Below are 21,434 nucleotides of genomic sequence, written 5' to 3'. Positions count from 1 at the left end.
GTCTTATAGCAGCTTATATTTTATCCATTCACTTTCAGTTTTCAGTTTGCACCTGAATGTCTACACCAGTGTCAGCTTTCTGTTATTTTCTGCTGAAACAGATATTGTCCATCCCCTCCCCAATCTGGTCAAAAAATAAAAGAGGAAGGAGGGGGGCAGGGAGGAAGGACAGAAACAAGGAAGGATGGATGGAAGGGAGGAAGGAACGAAAAAGAAAAAAAGAAGAAAAAATATTGGTTAAAGGTTTATACCAGGAGGGGCTTCTGCCTGCAATGAGGGAGACCCGGGTTCAATCCCTGGGTCAGGAAGATCCCCTGGAGAAAGGAATAGCTACCCACTCCAGTATCTTGCCTGAAGAATTCCATGGACAGAGGAGCCTGGTGGGCTACAGTCCATGAGATCGCAAAGAGTAGGACATGACTGAGCAACTAATACTTACACCAGAAACTCTGAAACATGATTGCTGCTGCTGCTGCTGCTAAGTCACTTCAGTCGTGTCTGACTCTGTGCGACCCCATAGATGGCAGCCCACCAGGCTCCCCGTCCCTGGGATTCTCCAGACAAGAACAATGGAGTGGGTTGCCATTTCCTTCTCCAATGCATGAAAGTGAAAAGTGAAAGTTAAGTCACTCAGTCATGTCCGACCCTCAGCGACCCCATGGACTGCAGCCTACCAGGTTCCTCTGTCCATGGGATTTTCCAGGCAGGAGTATTGGAGTGGGGTGCCATTGCCTCCTCCGAACATGATTGCTACCATTTACTAAGTCCTGGCAATAGACTAGACACTTACTCACTTCTATTTTATACATGCTCAGGGAGCTTAAGTAACTCCCCTAAAGTAGTGAATGAAAGGTACATGATATAAACCCAGACCTGCCCAGCTGCAATGCTTTGTGAGCTTTCCCTGTCACTCTGCAGTCTCCATGCAATTAACCAAAGCACAACCCAGAGGGTTATGAAAAAAAAAACCAGCAAACAGTATGTTTCCTCTGCCAACAAATGGGGAACTAACTCGAGTAGTCACCGCCTTAAGGTAGTTGTTTATGATGTAGACATCATTGGTGGAGCTCGACAGCCTTTGGTGATTTATAAACATACCAGGGACTCACTCGCCCATCAGCATGTCTCCTTGAGCGCTTTCAAACGCATGCTTAATCAGTCAGTTTCACCCCTAGGTTTAGGTGTATGGCTGGCCATTTTATTTTAAAATCAATGGTCCATTTTCAAATAGTTTTAGGTTTATAGAAAAGTTGCAAAAATATTACAGGAAGTTCCTATATACCTTGCATTCAGTTTCCCCTACAGTTATTTTCTTTTTTAAACATTTTTTATTCCAGCAACTTCCTTGGCAGTCCAGTGGTTAAGACTCCATGCTTCCACTGCAAGGGGTTCAGGTTTGATCTCTGGACCAGGAACTAAGAGTCTGCATGCTGTACAGTGTGACCAAAAATTACACAAAAATTTTTTATTACAACCACAATAATGAATTGATAACAACAGAAAAAGTTACCTCTACCCTTTGCTGTTTGGAACCCACCCAAATAAGTGACTCAGAGAACTCTCAGAAAGAGGTGCCAGGGTGTGTGTAAGGCAGCTACAAAGCCTCCTGCAGAACAAGCAGCTCCAGATAAGAACCTGGGACTCGTCCCTGAGTGTCTGGAGAGAGGAAACATTAGACTCTAGCTTGAACTCCGTACAACCCAAAGCAAAGAATTTGGTCTCAGGTCAAAAAGGTATGTCTTTTTCAAATCCCACAGCTCAGAGATTTATGTTTCAGGGTTATCCCTGGTGTCCTTGACATGTCATCTTTCCCATGTCTCAGTATTCTTGGAAGCCTCTGAAAATACTCACAGAAAAGAGCAAACTTAAACAGTTTGGGTGGTGGTGACACAACTGGATTCACGCTGTGAAAATTCGAGGTACACGCTTAGGGAAAGGGCACTTTTCTGTGTATATGTTGTATTTCAAGAGAATTTTTTTTAAATGGCCTGTAATTCCAGTATTGATAGTAGTGGGAGTTTTGGTGTTTTGTTAAGAGGAGAGAGTTGTTAACTTTCTTTTTCTTTGCTTCTTCTAGAAAATGCCTCTGGCCTGGCCTGTGCTGTTGGTGTTGGCTTTTTTGGTGCGTTTTTTCTATCATTTCTCTCACTCAAAGATAGGTATCTTTGTCTTTATGAAACATTTCTAAAATATCTGTATTATCAGCTCTGCTGGAATCTAAATTATTCAAATTGGTCCGGAGAACACAGTTCCATTTAGGATCAGGTGAGTCCTGTCCTGCTGCTTCTAGGTGGCCTCGTCAGTGACCAGAATTCAAGGGCAGGCGTCGGCCCCGCAGTGTGTGGTGACAAGGTACCCCAACAGAGGGTGAGTGCTGGGAAGTTCTCACCTTTCCCTACTAGTTACGCCTGAGCTTTCACGATGTGCCTGAGTCTCCAATTCGTCCCCTAGCACCTTAAACCCCAGTTGCCTAGCTACCATGCATGCACGTGCACACACACCACTGGCCTCTTTGCGAACCTGGGTGAGGCCTTCCCAACTCCCCAGGCAAGTCATCCGTCCTTCACTCCTTGTAAACACACGTCAAGGCACACATTTTGTACTGCTCTTACTCCTGTATGTGTCCCTTTCCTCATTCATTCAACAAATTTACTGAGTGCCTGCTTTCCTCACTCAACAAATATATCTATTGGGCAGCTCTGTTATGCCAGATGCTGGTACATAAAAGCAATCAGCAATGAGCAAGACTGACCTATCCTTGTAGAGCTCAGTCAAGTGAGGGAGACAGACATCGATTAACTAACCACATATAGACCTTTACAGTTACAATCGGGACGGAAAGTCAAGGGGTGATTTAAGAGGTACTAAGCAGCAGGACCTGAGTAGATTGAGGGGAGAGGGGCAGTGAGGGAAGGTCACCGCCCGAAGGTGCAAAGTAGCTTGAGATCTGAAGGATGAATGGGAGTTCACCGGGTGAAGGGGGAGAATGTTCCAAGTCAAGGGAATAACAGTGGGAAGGCTGAGGTTGGGTGGAGCTGTGCTTTGAGTGACCCAGAGGCCGGTGCGGCTGGATCCAACTTTGAGTGAAGAGAGGGTGGGAGCCACCCCTACTCCTTTGGGGCCATGTTAAGAGTGAGATTTTTCCCAAGAGTAGTGTGAAGGGTTGGAGGGGGGAGTGGTGATCCCAGCACATCTGTCTCAAGAAGCTGACTCTGGCTGGCTGCAGTGCTATTAAACCACGGTTTCTCAATTTCGGCACTATTGACATCTTCAGCCAGATAATTCTTTGTTGTGGGCTTCCCAGGTGGTAGAGTGGTAAAGAGACCGTCTGCCAATGTAGGAGACGCAGTTCGATCCCTGGGTGGGGAAGATCCCCTGGAGAAGGAAATGGCAACCCACTCCAGTCCAGTATTCTTGCCTGGAAAATTCCATGGACTAAGGAACCTGGCAAGCTACAGTCCATGGGGTTCAAAGAGTCAGACACGACTGAGTGTGCGTGAACACACATGTATACACACACATACTTCTCTGTTGTAGAGGATTGTCCTATGGAATAGGTTGTTTAGCAACATGTGTGCATGCTAAGTCACCTCAGTCGTGTCCGACTCTGCAGAATCCTTGGCTAAACATCCTCTAGCTGCCACTGGCACCTCCCCTCCCCCCATATTTTGCAACCAAATGTCTCCAGACAGTGCCAAACGTCCCCTGAGGGGGAAAGTTGCTCCCAATGAAGAAGGATCAATTGGTTTTCTGAGGGTCTGCCACCTTCCCTCCCTGCATTCCCAGATGGGCATATGTGACATGCAAAGGCATAGACTCACGGCATGCTCTCGACTGCAATACCCAGCAGGTCGTACTTGCTTCTGGCTCCTCAAATACTCATTTTACATAAGCATGGGCTTCATGTTTGCTTCTCTGGGCTAAAATACTCTCAGGGAAGTGTAAATGGTTAATATTTCACCCTGCTCTTTTCAAGAAAAATCAATTCCCTGTTCAACCTGGTTCTCATTGACATTCCTGCTGAGAGCAGTCACCTGCCATAAGTTACTCAAACTGTTAGTGGCTGTTAGCAGGAATGAGGATTGTGTAACTTTTCTTTTTTTTTTTAACCCTGGTCGCCACAATGAAAACATCAAGTCCTAACACTAGACTGCCAGGGAAAATTTTGAGAACTGTTTCACTTTTTTTAATCTGTAAAATGGGAGGATTATCTGGTAGAACTGATCCTTTACAGACATTACCATTCAATCCTTAAAGTGCAAGTTGCTCAGTCATGTCCGACTCTTTGGGATCCCATGGACTTTACAGTCCATGGAATTCTCCAGGTCAGAATACTGGAGTGGGTAGCCTTTCCCTTCTACAGGGGATTTTCCCAACCCAAGTCTCCTGAATTGCAGGCAGATTCTTTACCAGCTGAGCCACAAAGGAAGCCCAAGAGTACTGGAGTGGGTAGCCTATCCCTTCTCCAGTGGATCTCTGGTTCAGGAACAGAGCTGGGATTCAACTAGAGGCAAGTGTAAGGCCCAGGATTTTAGCTCTTTAGTCACCCTATTCCTTTCTTTCCAAGTCCTCAAGGGATTACTCTACTCCAAATGCAAATCCTGGAAATAGAAGGGAACAGGTCTGTATCTAAAGGCTGATATACAGCATCAATTCCACACCAGCTCTGCCTGATTCCCCCATGCCAACCTGCCCCTTCCCACCATCTTCAGTTCCTGTGTCTTATTTTTGCTTTATCCAGGCTTCCCAGGTGACTCTGTGGTAAAGAATCCACCTGCTAAAGCAGGAGACACAGGTTTGATCTCTGGGTCAGAAGATCCCCTGGAGTAGGGAATGACAACCCACTGCAGTATTCTTGCCTGGGAAATCCCATGAACAGAGAAGCCTGGTGGGCTACAGTTCATGGGGTCCCAAAAGAGTCAGACTGAGTGACTGACCATGAGTACAGCCCACACCAAAAGTTTTAGTTCTGCTCACTCCCCTTTATTCTCCCTTTCCCTAGTCATTGAATCAACTGCTTCTGTGCATTATTTACTTCATCCTCAAAGCCCTTTGAGGGAGGTCCCATTGGCCCCATGTTGCAGATGACACTGAGGCTCACAGCTGGTGCACCAACAGAACTGGAATGCAGACTCTGTAGTCCTGTTCCTCCAGACTGCCAACTTTTGGCCACGACTCTGCTGCTGCCTGCTTCTTAGGTCACCACAGGGTTGACTGTCTTTCAAAACCTGATCTTACACTGCACCTCTTAAAAGTAAATGTTAAGTCCTACACGTCTCAAAGCTCCTATTCCTCCCTTCAGGAAGTAAGGGATCTGGTCCATGGAGAGAACAAATACTGGGAGCCTGGCACTGCAGTCCATGGGGTCGTAGAGCCTGGTATGACTAAACAAGGTGGTGTGGAGCCACTGGATCCAGGACCTGTCCAACCCTAGGCTCAAAAGAAACAAACCCCTTTTACTCGGCCAACCAACCCATCCAAAATGTCTATCATTTTCTCTTTCAACTTTAACCCTCCTTTTTAAGGTCTGTAGAGAAAGCTCCCTTTGCCATGTGACCTTAGCTTTTTCACAAATTCCCTGGGCTTCAGGAATTCCCACCTACTCTGATTGGTAAGGCTGAGGTATCCCTAAGACTCCAAAGTGAAAGTGAAGTAGCTCAGTTGTGTCTGACTCTGCAACCCCATGAACTGTAACCTACCAGACTCCTCCCTCCACGGGATTCTCCAGGCAAGAATACTGGAATGGGTTGCCATTTCTTTCTCCAGGGGATCTTCCCAACCCAGATCTCCCGCATTGCAGGGGGATGCTTTAACCTCTGAGCCACCAGAGAAGCCCAAATGGTTAGTAATTTCCATCACATGACTGTCAATTGTTATCAAGTTCCTCTCCTTGCTGTTCACACAGTGGCAGCTGTCTTTGAATATAAAGCAACGACTGATGCACTAAGAAGAAATATTTGAAACCTAGGATTCATCAACTAGAAAATGTGCTTCTAAGATCTGTCGGTAGCGCCCATGTTCCTAGGCTGGTTATTTGGCAGCCACTCTAAAACTTCTCAGAGAAGGCAATGGCACCCCACTCCAGTACTCTTGCCTGGAAAATCCCATGGGCGGAGGAGCCTGATAGGCTGCAGTCCATGGGGTCGCGTCGGATACAACTGAGCGACCTCACTTTCACACATTGGAGAAGGAAATGGCCACCCACTCCAGTGTTCTTGCCTGGAGAATCCCAGGGACGGGGGAGCTCGGTGGGCTGCCGTCTATGGGGTTGCACAGAGTTGGACACGACTGAAGCGACTTAACAGTAGCAGCTAAAACTTCTGGTGAGCACAGTGGTCCTTGTGGTCATGTGCCTCCTAGTGTGGTCCCAAGTCAGGGACCCCTTGGCTGTGTGTGGCCACTGCCCCCACTTGCTGCACTGACAGCTCCTGTCACTTGCTTTCTTGGCTTGCTCCAGCACAGGATCTGTACAAACTGGGTAGGCAGATAACACCAACAGGATCCCCCTTGCCCTGCTGCAGTCCCAGCCTAACTCCACAGGTAACTAGGGCATTTTAGCTCCCTCCAGTGATTAAAGAATCTGCCTGCCAATGCAGGAGATTTGATTCTTGGGTGGGGAAGATCCCCTGGAGTGGGAAATGGCAACCCTGTCTATTATTCTTGCCTGCAAAATCCCAGGGACAGAGGCACCTGGGGTCCAAAGAGTCAGACGCGACTGAGTAATTGAGCATGCATCTTTCCCAGACAGTAGCTATGGCCCATATATTGGCCTATTACTGGCCTAACATACATTTGTCTATCCATCCATTGGTTAATCCCAAGTACCTAGGAATAATGCCTGGTAGGTAAACTTGAATTTATTAAATGTCAAAAACATTTGATTTTTTCAACCATTTAAAAATGCATAACTTTAGTTCACAGACCATACAAAAACAGGCAGATCAGTTTGCCAAACCCTGGTCCACATCATAGAATAGCATATAAACATGCTTTTTATGGGACTTTCCTGGCAGCCAAGTGGGTTCAATCCCTGGTTGGGGAACTAAGATCCTGCATGTCTTGTGGCAAGCACCCCTCCCCCCACAGTTTATTTTAAAAAGGTGCTGCCTTCAGGTTCAAGGATGACACATACGTGTACTTCCTATAACAGTAGGTGTAAGAGCTGCTAGTTATAGGGAACAATAAGACAACAAAATTTTTAAAAGCCAGTTCCTATTTTACAAGCTGTACTTCTAAGTACTTGGTAGCTAGAGAACATTTCTATCCTTGGACAGGCCCATGTCCTAACTGACAGTATTTATTCAGTACGTCATCACAAACCATATAATACAATAACAATTGCAACGTTTTATATTTATTGCTGGGTCTCAGACTGATAGTGAGGAAATAACATCATGGGCCAAGCATTACAGTAGTGATGTTTTCATTGTGATCTGGCTGCTTAAAAAAGTGGTCTACATGTTAAGACCACTTCTCATAGACCCAGCTTGCTTCTTATAGACCCAGCTTGGTTCTTCTCCAATGTCTTCTCTTGGAGTTGTACCTACACAGAAGGAAATACCAAGTTACAAAGGCAGTCTGACCTCAAATTAGTTGCTCTTACTCACCATAAACTTTGCCTTAAAAGTACCATAAAAAAGTCTTTGAAAGCAAAGGGTTCCATTTTCCCTTCTTTAGCAAGTTTGGAGTTCTTTTTGGAGAGTAAAAAATGATTTGCTAGATGTGTTAAAGAACTAGTCAAATCAATTTTTTACCTCTCAAAATGACTCCAGGCTAAGGAAAACACACTCGTTCTTTACTGGGAGTAAGTAGTAGAGAAGCTCACTTACTTTTGATTCAACAGACCTGGAGCAGACCCAGACGGAGATATATAACCCCAAGTACTAAACTAGATCAAACCAGTCATTCTACATAATGGGTTACATGTACATAAAAGCTCTTGCACAACGTTAATACATTAATATCCTCAGTCACTTCAAAGGCCATCAACTGTTCATGTCAATCTGTCATGATTTTACCCCCATAAATGGCAAAATCAAAAAACGATCAACACAGATTTTCTTTCAGCAGGATAATGTCAATACTTCCACAAAAGAAAGCACTGTAATTGCAACCTGCTTTCACTGCATTTTAAAAGTTAGACCACAGAGCAAAAGACCAGTGTCTGATAATTGCAGGCACCCCCTACTGAGCTATGCACTGAGCTTTACATACATTTCTTTCATTTCTCACAACTACAAAGGCAGGTCCTACCATCACTGGATGGGATACAGTAAACCAAAGGTTGCAATTAATTGGCCTATAAAGCTACAGTGGGTGGCGATTTCCCAGTGTCTAACTGGCTGTATAAACTAAGGAAATGGGCCTTCATTTTTAGCTCTGACAATTCACATCTCAACCTTGGTCTTCACATCAGCAAACTAATCCCACTTCTATTTGCCATACAACCAAATCAGACTTCTACACTAGCTTCACAATCTTGCACTCATGGGCTTCAGTGTTTATCTTGGCAAGGACTCACTTGCTAGGCCCACCCTACAGTGTCAGCTTAAAAATGCTTTGAAAATACTTTGGTTGAAAGAGTCTGATATCCACCTTTGTCTAGAGTTAACCTAGATGACCTTAGAGGTTCTTTGGAGAAATTCTAGTAATGTCTTTCTCTTAAAACCATCAGTTCAATTCTGTGGGGGAAAGCAAATCTTTCAATCTTCAGAAAAAATAAACACTTTCTGATCTTCTCACTGGGATGTGTAATGAGAGAGCCACCTTATGCTCTGGTTCAGAGGGAAAGGAACCAGGGAATTTACAAATATTGGAGGAGTGTCTGCCCCTAAGCCCAGCTGTGGACTGGCTGCTGTTCAGAAACCCAGAACCACATTAAAAAAAAAAAAAAAGAATTGCAGAATGGTGGCACAAGATTAATAAAACTGCATGTAACTTTCAACTGTGCACCCAAAGTAATCCTAAATTTAACAAAACACATGGGTGGGGGAGTGTGTCCTTACCTGATTTTATTGCCAGTTTTCATTCGAATCCATTGAGGAATGGGACGATTCTGCTTTTGTTTCTTGGCCAGGAATCGCTTGATCCTGAAAGTCTTGTGAGAAGACTGGGAAGGAAATGCAATTAATTTAACAGAAATACCAGAACTTATTCAAAAATTAGGAACTCTCTAAATCCAACAAATACTCAAATGCTTAACACATGCCCAAAACCCTCTCAATGCTAAACCCATCACTGCCCCTTGCTTTGTTCCTCACTTCTCCGGAGGCAGATACAAGGCCAGGGTGTGTTCCAGTCTTCCCTGCTGTCACCCTAGGACTGAGAGGACCACAATCACTGAAGACTGGGACTAGAGCACATGGTTTTCACGAACAACTTGCAAGTCAACCAGCTTTAGTGCACTGTTTTGTACACCGGGTACTGGGAATCCCCTGGCGGGCCAGTGGTTAGGGAATCTGTGCTTACACCGCAAGGGGCCAGCTTCGATCCCCGGTCGGGAACTAAGATTCACGCAAGCCATGCGGTGCATTCAAAAAGAGAAAAAAACACCTTACACAAAGTCCCTAACATTTGGCAGATCTGTTCCAGCTCACCGACCATCTTGGTATTAAATCTAACTCTACTTAAAATGTCACTTTCCCAAGTTCCCGCTGTTTTTTGGCTTTCATAAAGAACTTGGGTCATCTAGTTAGTCGCTCAGTCGTGTCCGACTCTTTGCGACCCCATGGACTGCAGCCCACCAGGCTCCTCTGTCCATGAGATTTTCCAGGCAAGGATACTGGAGTGGGTTGCCATTTCCTTCTCTATTGGTCATCTAATCCAAACACTTCCCTCCCCGGTGTGCAGTAGAGTCCAGAGAAATGTCCTGAGTGCTGTTTGTCTGCCCGATGTGGCCCAACACACCCTTGCATAACAGGCGTTATTACAAAGGAAAAGACTACACTCCTCTCTCCCAGCTCATAGCAGCAACTGTAAATTTCTGTTAATAAAACTGTATAACACCAGATACCGATCCTCTCCACACCTAAAAGCATATACAGTTAAAATTTTCCAGGGTACTATCACAGGAAAAACCCAGTTTTTCCCACAGGAAAAATCCGCACGCAGCTAGCATTTTACGAAGAACGCCCGAATGACACACAGATTCACGCCGCATCACCCCTTGTCCCATGAGTTTAAACGGGGGTAACGTTCAAATTCCCGAACAAAGGGCTAAAAAGTCCTATAATCTCATCAAGTCGAAGGATTCTGGCCCCCAAGTTAATAAGTCTTCGAAAACCAGCAGTCCACATTCCCTTTTCGATGACCGAAACATCCCGCGTGTCACTGACAACATCCCGAAGTCGGGCCAGTTTCTGGGATGCCCCTTCGACTTCTTGCCCCAGAAACACAGTTCGCTCTGGGAAAAACGGGAATCCCCGCCCGCCTGAGTAGCGGCCTGGAACAGAGAGGGCCCTCTCGGACCTTGCGGGGCCGGCACAGCCCGCCCTTCCCTAGGTGCTAGCTCGCTCGCTTCCCGCCAGGCCCTCAGGCTGGAGCCGAAGCCAAACTCCCTTCTCCCCTGGAAAAGGCCTTAAAAAGTGTCCCGCACCTCGACGCAGCCCGCGGCGCCGGGGAGCTAGCAGAGATCTCAGGTCTCGGAAAGCCACCCCAGAACCGATGGCAACGGATGGACTTACCATGGTGAGGAAAGAACTCAACCGCACATAGGATGGCGGAGAAGAGAAAAGAGGAGGAAGTGAGCGGAAGGACGTGTTTAGAAGGCGCCGCCGGGGGCGGGGCTTGGGTAGGTCACGCTGTGCGCCAACCAACGCCCTCTGGCGGTTCCTCTCTGCCCACGCTCCCGTTAGACCGTGGGAAACGCTTGTTCCCACGCGCTTGTTCGTGCGAAATGGAATTTGCTTTGCTTCAGTTCCGTAACTGGGTTCCTCAGGAGCCTGTTAGTGTGCCAGGGGCACCTTGTGTCATGGGTGAGGCAGACGGTCCACGATAAATGCCAAGGGAGAAACCCTTCCGAAGGCGGGAGGAGCAAGGGGGCGGGGCTGTCTCCAAAGAGGGCGGGGGAGACGTCATGTTCCAGCGCAAGGGACTTCGGTCCTCGGCTAGGGAGGGAGCACGCGAAGGGGCGGGGGCGGGGGCGGGGGCGGGGGCGGGGAACGCCCAACCAGGGAGGGCCAGTGGGATTTTCACCCACACCTGCTTCTCTGCGGGACTACCCTGGTGGTTAAGTGGCAGAGAACACGCCTGCCAATACAGGAGATGAGGGTTGGATCCCTGCGTGGGGAAGATCCCTTGGAGAAGGAAATGACAAACCACTCCAGTATTCTTGCCTGGAAAATCCCATGGACAGCGGAGCCTGGCAGACTGCAGTCCCTGGGGTCGCACGGAGTCGTGTTAGCGACTAAACAACAGTTGTTTCTTGGCAGTCGCTTCTTTTTCTTCTCCCCATTTAAAAACAAAGACCTCTATCTTTTCAATCACTTCAAGCATTTTTACAGTAATAGATTTAGGTAAGGATTTTTAACAGCAGAAGTTTAGTTACTTTAATCCCACTTAGTGTTTAGGTTCTGGAGAAGGCAATGGCACCCCACTCCAGTACTCTTGCCTGGAGAATCCCATGGATGGAGGAGCCTGGTGGGCTGCATGCAGTCCATGGGGTCGCGAAGAGTCGGACACGACTGAGTGACTTCACTTTCACTTTTCACTTTCATGCATTGGAGAAGGAAATGGCAACCCACTCCAGTGTTCTTGCCTGGAGAATCCCAGGGTCGGGTTGAGCTGCCGTCTCTGGGGTCGCACAGAGTCGGACACGACTGAAGCGACTTAGCAGCAGCAGCAGCAGCAGCAGTGTTTAGGTTCAGACCCTCATACAAATTTACATTTGATTCAAGTGAGACCTCAGGCTTCTCACCTTAGATTTTTATTATTTATTTAAGAGCCAGTATTTTATTTTTGGTGGCCAGAAGGAGCAACAGATAAGCCTTTAATACATGAATTTTCATTCATCATCATAGCTACCATTTCCTCAGGTTTAGAGTGTGACTGACACTGTGCTAAGAGCTTATATAAATCATTCTTTTAATTCTTACAGCTTCATAGGGCACTTGTTCTGCCTGGTTTTCCTTCTACCTTGGATGCCACTCTTTCTGAGTTTCTTTTGCTGATTCTTCCTTATCTCACTTCCTTATCTCTCTCTCTATCTCTTTTTTTTAAACATTGTAGAGCCCTGAGGTTCAGATTTGGACTTCTTCTCTTTTCTATATACACTCTCTCCTTTGGTGACCTCACCAAATATCATGGCTTTAAATACTCTCTTGGACTTCTTCCTTGGAAGTCCAGTGGTAAAGACTCTGCACTTCCAATGCAGGGGGCATGGGTTCCATCCCTGGTCGGGGAACTGGGATCTCCCATGCTGCACAGTGCAGCCAAAAAATAAAAAGGAGTTGGTGGTTTCTGGTAGATCGTGGAGAGGAAGGCAGGAAGGAGAGACATTAAAGATGCAGGGAAACCCAGGTTTAATAGTGTGGGGGTCTCAGCGGACACAGTGGGCAGGCTGGAGAGCATCAGGACAACAGTTGTTTCCCAAGTTAGGAGGGAAAAAAGATGGATGAAGAAAAAATTTGTTTTTGTAAATTTAATTTTGTTTTTTAATCATGTAAGTATTTTCCATGGTTCCACTTACATTCTATATGGCCCTACATTTCCTCTCCTAGATGTTTCTCCAGCAGAAAGGTGAACAAATATGCATCAAGAAGTATGTACTGGGACTTCCCTGGTGGTCCAGTGGTTAAGACTCTGTGCTGCATGCAGGGGGCACAGGTCAATCCCTGGTCAGGGAACTAAGGTTCCACATGTCATAGGGTATGGCTTTAAAAAGTAAATATATATATTTATTTTTTTTATTTGAAAAAAGGCATGTACTAAATTGTTTATAGCAAAATTATTTCTAACAACCCCAAACAGGAAACTATCTATCTTCAACTGAACATGTAAAGTGTGGTATATTTACCAAGGGCTGTTGTACAGCAGCAGTTTTCAAAGTGTGATCCAGGGAACTCTGGGAGATCCTTAAGACCCCTTTCAAAGGGCCTGCAGGGTCAAAGTATTTTTATAATAATACAAAGAAGTCATCTGCTTCTTTTACTCTTGTCCTCTCACGGGTGTTCTGTGGGGTTTCAGAGACTCGGTTCGGTTCGGTTCAGTTCAGTTCAGTCGATAGAAATAATCCACATGAAGGCCCTTTGTGAAAGTGTTAGTCGCTCAGTCATGTCTGATTCTTTGCAACCCCATGGACTCTAGCCTGCCAGGCTCCTCTGTACATGGAATTGTCCAGACAAGAATACTAGAGTGGGCTGTCATTTCCTTCTCCAGGGGATCTTCCCCATCCGGGGATCAAACCTGGGTCTCCTGCATTGGCAGGCGGATTCTTTACCATCTGAGTCACCAGGGAAGCCCTAAAGGCCCTTTGGAGTCCTTAATAATTTTTTCTGGTTTTATTACTGGTAGTTTATTGAACATGTTTTTCTGCATCAAAAACGTATCTGCTAAAAGGAGAAACAGGTGTGTCTGAATTCAGATTTTCCTCAGACCTCTAAATCCACTCATCTAATTTTAAAGTAAATATAGTTCTTACACAAGACAATCCAAACTGATGCAAAATATTTATTCCAAGTTATTTTATGCAGTAGTTTTCCCCCTCAACTGACTTGTGATAACCACATCTTTTAAATCTGTAAATAATGTTATCAAAATAATCTTAATCTTTGAAATCTCACAAAAATTTATATTTTACAATCCACCCTGAATATCAAGGCTGCAAGAACAACACAATATTTCCTATATCCAAATATTTCATAGCTGTACCCAGAAAGGGAAAAAACCACATATGCTTGGTTAAGGGCTAACATGACCTGAGCAGCCAGAAGTAAAATAAAATATCCAAATTATTAGCATTAGTTTAATACAATTATAACTTCAGTAGTCACTTTGTCATTGACAGTGATTGCTTGAGCACAGGGGTGAGTTCCCCAAGGGCTGGTAGTAGAAGCTGTTGCTGCAAACCAGTGTCTCCTCCTCACTCAGGACTGCCAGCTCCCACCTGTGCATTGCACCATATATACTTTGTGTATGTGTGTGTGTTTTAAAAATTCTTCCCACCACACAAAGTTCTCTCTATTAAGCAGATAACAGGGAAGAACAACGACAAAAGCTAAACAAGCCAATTGCTCACTCTCTCTTTGGGATATGATTATTTCCCTTGTGCATGAAGTATTCAACAATAACATAGGAAAAGGAAAAGAACGATTTCTTCTGTATAACCCCTAAACACACAAGCTGAGTTTACTGGGTCAGATTTAACTGTGAGCATTTATATGCCTACTTTCAGGCATTGTCATCAGATGTCTCACTGCTACTTGTCTCCATGGCCAAGTCCTCAAACTCTGCTCTGCAAGTGCTTCTCGTAGGAGAGAATAGGTTGGAACTTCGACTCTGCAAGAAGCCATTCTTTCCAAAGCCATTTCTTCTCAGCTGCTCTGTCTTCATGTGGAACTCTCTGAGCTCATCCTCTGTGAAGGGAAGGCAATTCTCATCATTTTCAGGATACTCCTGCCATCCCATTGCTTTCAGTAACCTGTGCTCTGCTTCCAAAGAGTGAAAGAGGACCTTCCCTTCCTCTTCTACAGGGAGAGCAAGACCATTCTGATGACAGTCTTCCTCTCCATTTTCCTTTGGTTCAGGTGTGCTGTTGTCCTCTGAATCTTCCAACTTCTCACACTGTCTGCTCTCTGAGAAGTCTCCATTCTGGTCATCCTTCAGAGTCTTTGGGAACTCGCTCTTCCTGTCAGTAGTTCTGTGGGTCAACTTGGTCAGACGAGAGGAGCTGATCTCAGGGGAGTGGTGCTGGCGGGGCTGTCTTTGGGAGAGGCTAAAACTACACCAGCAGCCAGTACTACTGGTTTGGTAACAGAGATTGGACTGGTAAAAACAGACTCTCAGCTAGAGGAAAGGGATCCTGATTTGCATTCCATTCCGTTAGCTTTCCATGCACTGGCCTTGGATGGAGGTGGTACAGGCTTAGGAACCAGGTTCTTATAGACACTTGGAACCATGGTTGACGATTTGTTTCCATTTGCATGGTGAGATCCTGGTGAGGTGAATGCAGCAGAGAAGGCAGCAGCAGGATCTTCTCTGGAAAGTTTTTTGATGACTAGCATTTTGGAGGGCTGCATGGCTCTAGGTGGATTTTCCCACACTCCAGAAGGGGTCCCAATAGGTCTGCATGGCTGATTCTGTTTGCCAGCTTCTGGATTCAAAGAAGCAAAGTCTTCCTCTTCAAACTGCAACTTTTCTACCTTCTTTATTCTCTTCCCTAATATCTGCAGGATGGCTTTTCCTGAAAGGCACAGCCTTTCTGGGAGTGGAAGCTGCCATTCCAGTGGTGATGGTTTCCTGTGCCACCCCTACTATGCTGGCTCATGCCATCATAACCTCGTGAAGAGCCATGCCAACCAGATAGGTTCCCTATGATTCCAGCATATGCTCCCTTAGAGGCACCAGAGTCTACAGAATCATGGCGGAACAGGGAGGGCTGGTGCCAAGAACCTCCTGTCATTCAAAGAGATCCATTGTTGAAAAAGCCATCAGAGGAATTATGTCTACAACGGCTTACTCCAAATCTACCATCTCCTTGGGGTAGGTGCTCTCCATGTTTTTCGAAATTCAATGTAGGTGACTTAGCTGACTGTGGTGTTGAGAAATTTAGCCAAGCAGGAACAAAGTCATGCTGCACCATTTAGGTCCAGTGTCTCTTTTCAACAAGGTGAGGCATCCAACCTCATGACCAGGATCCCAGAGTATAACCTCTGTGGTCCTGCTTCCTGAAGTTCTTGAGTTGCCAGCTGGATTTTCATGAGATTCTGTTGTTAAAAGGGTACTTAATTTAGGTTGGCCACCAGAATGCCTTATGATGAAGCACAAAGAAGCCAGGCTCTTTGTGGATCAATCTCTCAGTCCCCTCAATTGCTCATCTTAAACTATCTAGTTCCTGACACGTTTCCCAAAGGGGAGGGGGAAAGGGAAGGGGAACATAAAAAGTATTTGTTACATTTAAAAAATGGGGGGAAGGGGAAAGAGCTATATCAATGTTCACCTCATTCAACTTCCTTGAGTGATGGCACTATGATGTTGCTTAAATAGATAATGCACGGACATTTGCACAGTAAATACAGATACTGTTCACAACAAGGTCATAGCTTAGAAAGACAGAATGACTTCTGTTTGGTCAAATAATGTCATTGAAGTGATAGATCAAAAATAAAACATTGAAGAGCTATAAAAGATTTTTTGAGTAGTCAACTCTAGTAGCAAAACATCTGCATTACAAAGCCCTTAATTTACAAATCTCATTATTCTTACACAGCTGTAAAAGTAGTCTGCAGGTATGAGTTTATATGTCTTATCCTTCAAAATCTAAGCTGTAAAAGTAGTCTGCAGGTATGAGTTTATGTCTTATCCTTCAAAATCTAAGGACGTAAGAAACCTTGTTAAAAAGAAAAAAGATAGGAACTTGATATGCTTTTCCCTCCAAGAATAGCAGCTTTAAAGGCAAATTTCTTTGTATAAAGCTCCCAAATGTTTTTTCTGTTTCTTTGGTCTTCACTATTTATAAATTTACAGCAAAATTAAAACAAGTAGAAAGGCAGGGTTTAAGAATAGTCATGGAGAAAGTTCCAAAGTGAGGTTTTCTTCTCTTCAGTTTTCTGTACTTCACTCTTTCTGTCCGTTCCCAAAGAGTAAATTGAATTAATGGAAGGTAATAAGAATCTTCTGCTGCAGTAGAGAAGTCACTTTGGATCCACTTTTATTGTTATTCAATCATTTAAAAGGCCACAGGAATCTATCATGAGCAGTGGAGGGGCTACATTTAGGGACGAGTCACGGCATCTGAGGGCTCGTCCCCAGCTTCCGGTTCTGGCAGAGGTGGAGAGCCCACAACCATAACAAAAGTCTTCCCACTTAATAATTTTTAACTGTAAAGGGGTCCTAAAGACTAAAATGTTTGTGAACCGCTCCTATAGAGCAATGAGAATAAACAAACTACAGCTACCCACAATGGCATGGATGGATCTCACAAACATCCACTAATGTGGAACAAAGGAAGCCAGACACAGAAACATGCTTACTATATGATTCCATTTATGTCAAAAAACCAAAACTGGGCAAGACTAATCTGTGCCTTTAAGAGTCAGCATAGTGGTTGTCCTTGTTGGGAGAGGAGACGCTGGACACATTCTATTTCATGATTTGGGTGCTAGTTCTATGGGTGTGTTCCCTTTGTGAAAATTCATCTAGCTGAACACTTTGGGTTTGTGTGCTTTTCTGTATGGGTGTTATATTTCAACATAAAGATACTTTTACATGGATCCAAAGATAAAATTATAGATGAAATGTAACTCGGTCCCCTGCATTGGACTCAAGGAGTCTTTTTTTTTTTTTAATATTTATTATTTGGGACTTCCCTGGTGGTTAAGCAGTTAAGAATCCACCTTCCCATGCAGGGGATGTGGGTTCACTCACTGCTTGGGGAACTAGGATCCCATATGGTGCAGAGCAGCTAAGCCCCGCATGCCCACGTGCCACAACTAAGACCCAATGCAGCCAAATGAATATTTTTAATATTTATTATTTTTATTTATTCATTTGGATGCACTGGGTCTTAGTTGACTAAGCACATGGATTCTTTTAGTTGCAGCATGCGAGATCTTAATTGTGGCATGTGGGATCTAGTTCCCGGATCAGGGATCGAAACCGAGTGCCCTGCATTGGGAGCACAGAGTCTTAGCCACTGGACCACCAGGGAAGTCCTTTTTTTCTTTCTTTATTGCCTAACTCCCTCCCTAGAATGTAAATTTCATGAGGTCATAGATTATGTATTTTGTTCACTGCTGTCTTCCCCGAGCCTAGCATAGTGCCTCACACATGGTAGGTGCTCACTAAATATTTGATGAATGAATGAATGACCTTGGTTTGGTGGTTTAGTTGCTAAGTCGTGTCTGACTCTTGCGATCCCATGGACTGTAGCCTGCAAGGCTCCTCTGTCCATGGGATTCTCCAGGCAAGAATACTGGAGTGGGTTGCCATCTCCTTCTCCCAGGGGATCTTCCTGACCCTGGAATTGAACCCAGGTCTCCTGCATTGCAGGCAGATTCTTTACCAATTGAGCTACAAGGGAAGCTTAATGAATGACTGCTGCTACTGCTTAGTTGCTTCAGTTGTGTCCGACTCTGTGTGACCCCATGGACTGCAGCCTACCAGGTTCCTCCGTCCATGGGATTTTCCAGGCAAGAGTACTGGAGTGGGTTGCCATTGCCTTCTCCTAATGAATGACTAAGTGAACTCAAATACCTCAGACAGACAAAATAGAAGGACAGGCCCCTCAGGGCAGTGGACAGTTTCAGTGTTTGGCCTGGATACTTCTTGTTTGAGGAACCCCTAAAGCACTTCTGCCTAGCCAAGAGGGTTTCTCAGAGTAGAGCTTCAAAAGGAGTGGAAACAAGGAGACCCACAGGGGCCGCTGCTGCAAGTCCCAGCACAACCATGCGCTCTTTCATTGCAGTGTCCCCCAGCCTCTCCCACCCATTCCTTGCAGACTTAACTCCTGGCTCACTGCTGCTCTCTCCAGCACTGTTCCTGTCATGATTTCGGGTGAATTCAGCATCCACTTGTAGCCTCTTGTTCCTTTGCCCTGCCTTCAACCTTACAACGATCCCACTCTCTGCTCTCCTTGCAGCTAACTTCCTGTAGCATCCCAGTACTGACGATGCTCCCACCTCACCAGGACCACTCAGCCATTGAACCTACACCCTTTCCCTATTCCCTCCACTGCCCCGCCATGCCTCCTCTTCCCTCCTTATTTCACTTAAATTGTATCAGCCACTCAGTTGTCCACACCCTGCCCTTTTTTGTACTTGCTTGGAGAAACTGTAACCCTGGTAAATCCAGTTCTCCACCTCCTTGACAGCCTGTGCCTCTGGCAGCTGAATGAGGCTGAAGAAGACCGACAGGCCTCCCTTGAGGTTCACAACCACTGACTTCCAGTGGGCTCTCAGTGCTGCCCTGCAGCTCTGCACTCCCCCAGTGTAGCCACCCTCTGGCTCTCTGAGAGTAGTGCTCTTCAAGATTCAGTGTGCACACAAGTCACCTGGGAAATTTGTTGGACATGGACGACAGGTTCTCTTTTTTTTTCCTTTTGGTTAAGCTGGGTCTTCGTTTCTGCACTTGGGCTTTGTCTAGTTGCAGTGAGCGGGGGCTACTCTCTGGTTGCAGTGTGCAGGCTTTTCATCACATGTCTTCTCTTGTTGCGGAGCACAGGCTCTAGGCATGCAGGCTTTGGTAGTTGTGGCACACAGGCTTAGTTGCTCCATTGCATATGGAATCTTCCCGGATCAGGAATTGAACCCATGTCCCCTGCATTGGCAGGCAGATTCTTATACACTGTACCACCAGGGAAGGCCAAGATGAGAGGTTCTGAGTCTGCATTTCTGACAGCTTCCCAGGTGACCCCTGGTCCCAGAAAGGGCCTTGATCAGGGGGCTGGCACACTGTTTCTGATAGCAAATATTTTAGGCTTTGCAGGTGACATACGATGTTTATTACAGCTAGTCAACTCTGCTGCTGTAGCTACTGTACATAAACTAATGGGTGAGATCAGGTTCGAATAAAATTTTAGTTACAGAGACTAAAATTTTAATTTCATAGAATTCTTTTATATCACAAAATATTATTCTCTGTATTTTTTTCCATTAGTTATAAATACAAACCAGTCAATCCTAAAGGAAATCAGTCCTGAATATTCATTGGAAGGACTGAGGCTGAAGCTGAAGCTCCATCACTTTGGCCACCTGATGCGAAGAGCCGACTTCATTGGGAAAGACCCTGATGCTTGGAAAGATTGAAGGCAGGAGAAGGAGATGACAGAGGATGAGATGGTTGGATGGCATCACCGACTCAATGGACATGCCTCTGAGCAAGCTCTGGGAGATGGTGAATGACAGGGATGTCTGGCATCCTGCAGTCCATGGGGTCACAAAGAACTGGACACGACTGAGTGACTGAAAAATAACAACATAAATACAAAAGCCATTCTTAGCTTGCAGGCTGTATACAAATAGGCAGTGACCAGGCTTGGTCCCCAGTTTGTCCACTGTTGGCCTGGATGACTGTCTCAGCCCTGCTTCTTCCCTTCTCACTCTCAGCGACAGCCTTCCTTCCTAATCATTGAGAAAACTTCAGCAATCACAGGAGAACTCCACAACTCACCTACCATATGCCAGCTACCAGCACTGTACTCCAAACCTCTCTACCTTTGTCCTGTTCCTACAATGGATCCTAACCCCTGTTACCTATTCAGAAATCTGCCTCTGGCTGTTTCTCCCTTTCTGTCCCTGCTTTTCCCTGGATTGTTCCCATCAATGCACAGATAAATACATGTTTGTTTCTCCCATCTTAAAAATCCACTCAAGACAAAAACCTGGTCTTTACCACAACTCCCTAACTACTTCTGTTTTCCTTCCTTTACAACAAAACTGTGAGATTTGTCTATATGTACTTTTCAATTACTCTCCCCATCCTTTTTTTTTTTTTTGAGCTATAGTTCATATACCATAAACATCACCATTTTAAAGTGTATAATTCAGTGGGTTTTAGCACATGCACAAGGGAGTACAACCATCCCCAGTATTTAAGCCCAGAACATTTTGATTACCCCGAGAAGAAACCTGTGCCCATTAGCAGTCACTCTCCAGTCCCCTTCTCCTCCCAGGCCTGGACAACCACGTTCTATTTTTATGGATTTGCATATTCTGGACATTTCATATAAATGGAATCATACCTTATGTGACCATTTGTGTCTGGCTTCTTTTACATAATGTAACTTTTCAGGGTTCTTTCATATTGTGATATGTGTCAGTACTTCTTTCCTATTATGGCTAAATAATATTCCACTGTGCGGCCATATCATTTTGTTTATCCATTTATCAGTTGATGGATAGTAGGGTTGCTTCTGTGTTTGGGGCTATTATGAACAGTGCTATAACACTGGTGTGCAATTATGTTTGAGTTGTTTAGTTGCTAAGTTGTCTCCAACTGTTTTTGCTACCCCGTGGAGTGTAGTCCTCCAGGTTCCTCTGTCCGTGGGATTTCCCAGGCAGGAATACTGGAGTGGGTTGCTATATTCCCAACCCAGGGATCAAACCGCATCTCCTGCATTGGCCAGAGGATTCTTTACCGCTGAGCCACCGGGGAAGCCAGTATGTTTGAGTACCTGTTTTCAGTTATTTTAGATATATATCTAGGAGTGGAATTGCTGGGTCATATGGTAACTGTTTAACCTTTTGAGTAACTAGTGGGGTTTTCCACAATGGCCGTATCAT

The 21,434-nt window shown here is 45.2% G+C and overlaps 1 protein-coding gene, 1 non-coding gene and 1 pseudogene across 2 annotated transcripts; all 3 read right to left on the bottom strand.

Annotated features, from left to right (window-relative positions):
• Nucleotides 1-7,332: 7,332 nt before the first annotated feature.
• RPL39 (ribosomal protein L39) lies at nt 7,333-10,884 on the bottom strand. Its single transcript, XM_027534320.1, has 3 exons — nt 10,683-10,884; nt 9,006-9,109; nt 7,333-7,543 (listed from the first exon to the last, which is right to left on the bottom strand). The coding sequence occupies exons 1-3, from the start codon at nt 10,683-10,685 to the stop codon at nt 7,495-7,497; spliced, it is 156 nt and encodes a 51-aa protein (XP_027390121.1). The 5' UTR covers nt 10,686-10,884; the 3' UTR covers nt 7,333-7,494.
• Nucleotides 7,988-8,121, bottom strand: LOC113888277. Its single transcript, XR_003509913.1, has one exon. It is a non-coding gene; the product is annotated as a small nucleolar RNA SNORA69 (small nucleolar RNA).
• A 3,348-nt stretch (nt 10,885-14,232) lies between the features above and the next one.
• LOC113886982 lies at nt 14,233-15,922 on the bottom strand (annotated as a pseudogene).
• Between the last annotated feature and the right edge of the window lie 5,512 nt (nt 15,923-21,434).

The sequence above is a fragment of the Bos indicus x Bos taurus genome, chromosome X, assembly GCF_003369695.1.
Source record: "Bos indicus x Bos taurus breed Angus x Brahman F1 hybrid chromosome X, Bos_hybrid_MaternalHap_v2.0, whole genome shotgun sequence".
Taxonomy (NCBI): Eukaryota; Metazoa; Chordata; class Mammalia; order Artiodactyla; family Bovidae; genus Bos; species Bos indicus x Bos taurus.
The sequence above is the reverse complement of the archived record's forward strand: the minus strand, read 5'-3'. Positions and strand labels throughout refer to the sequence as shown.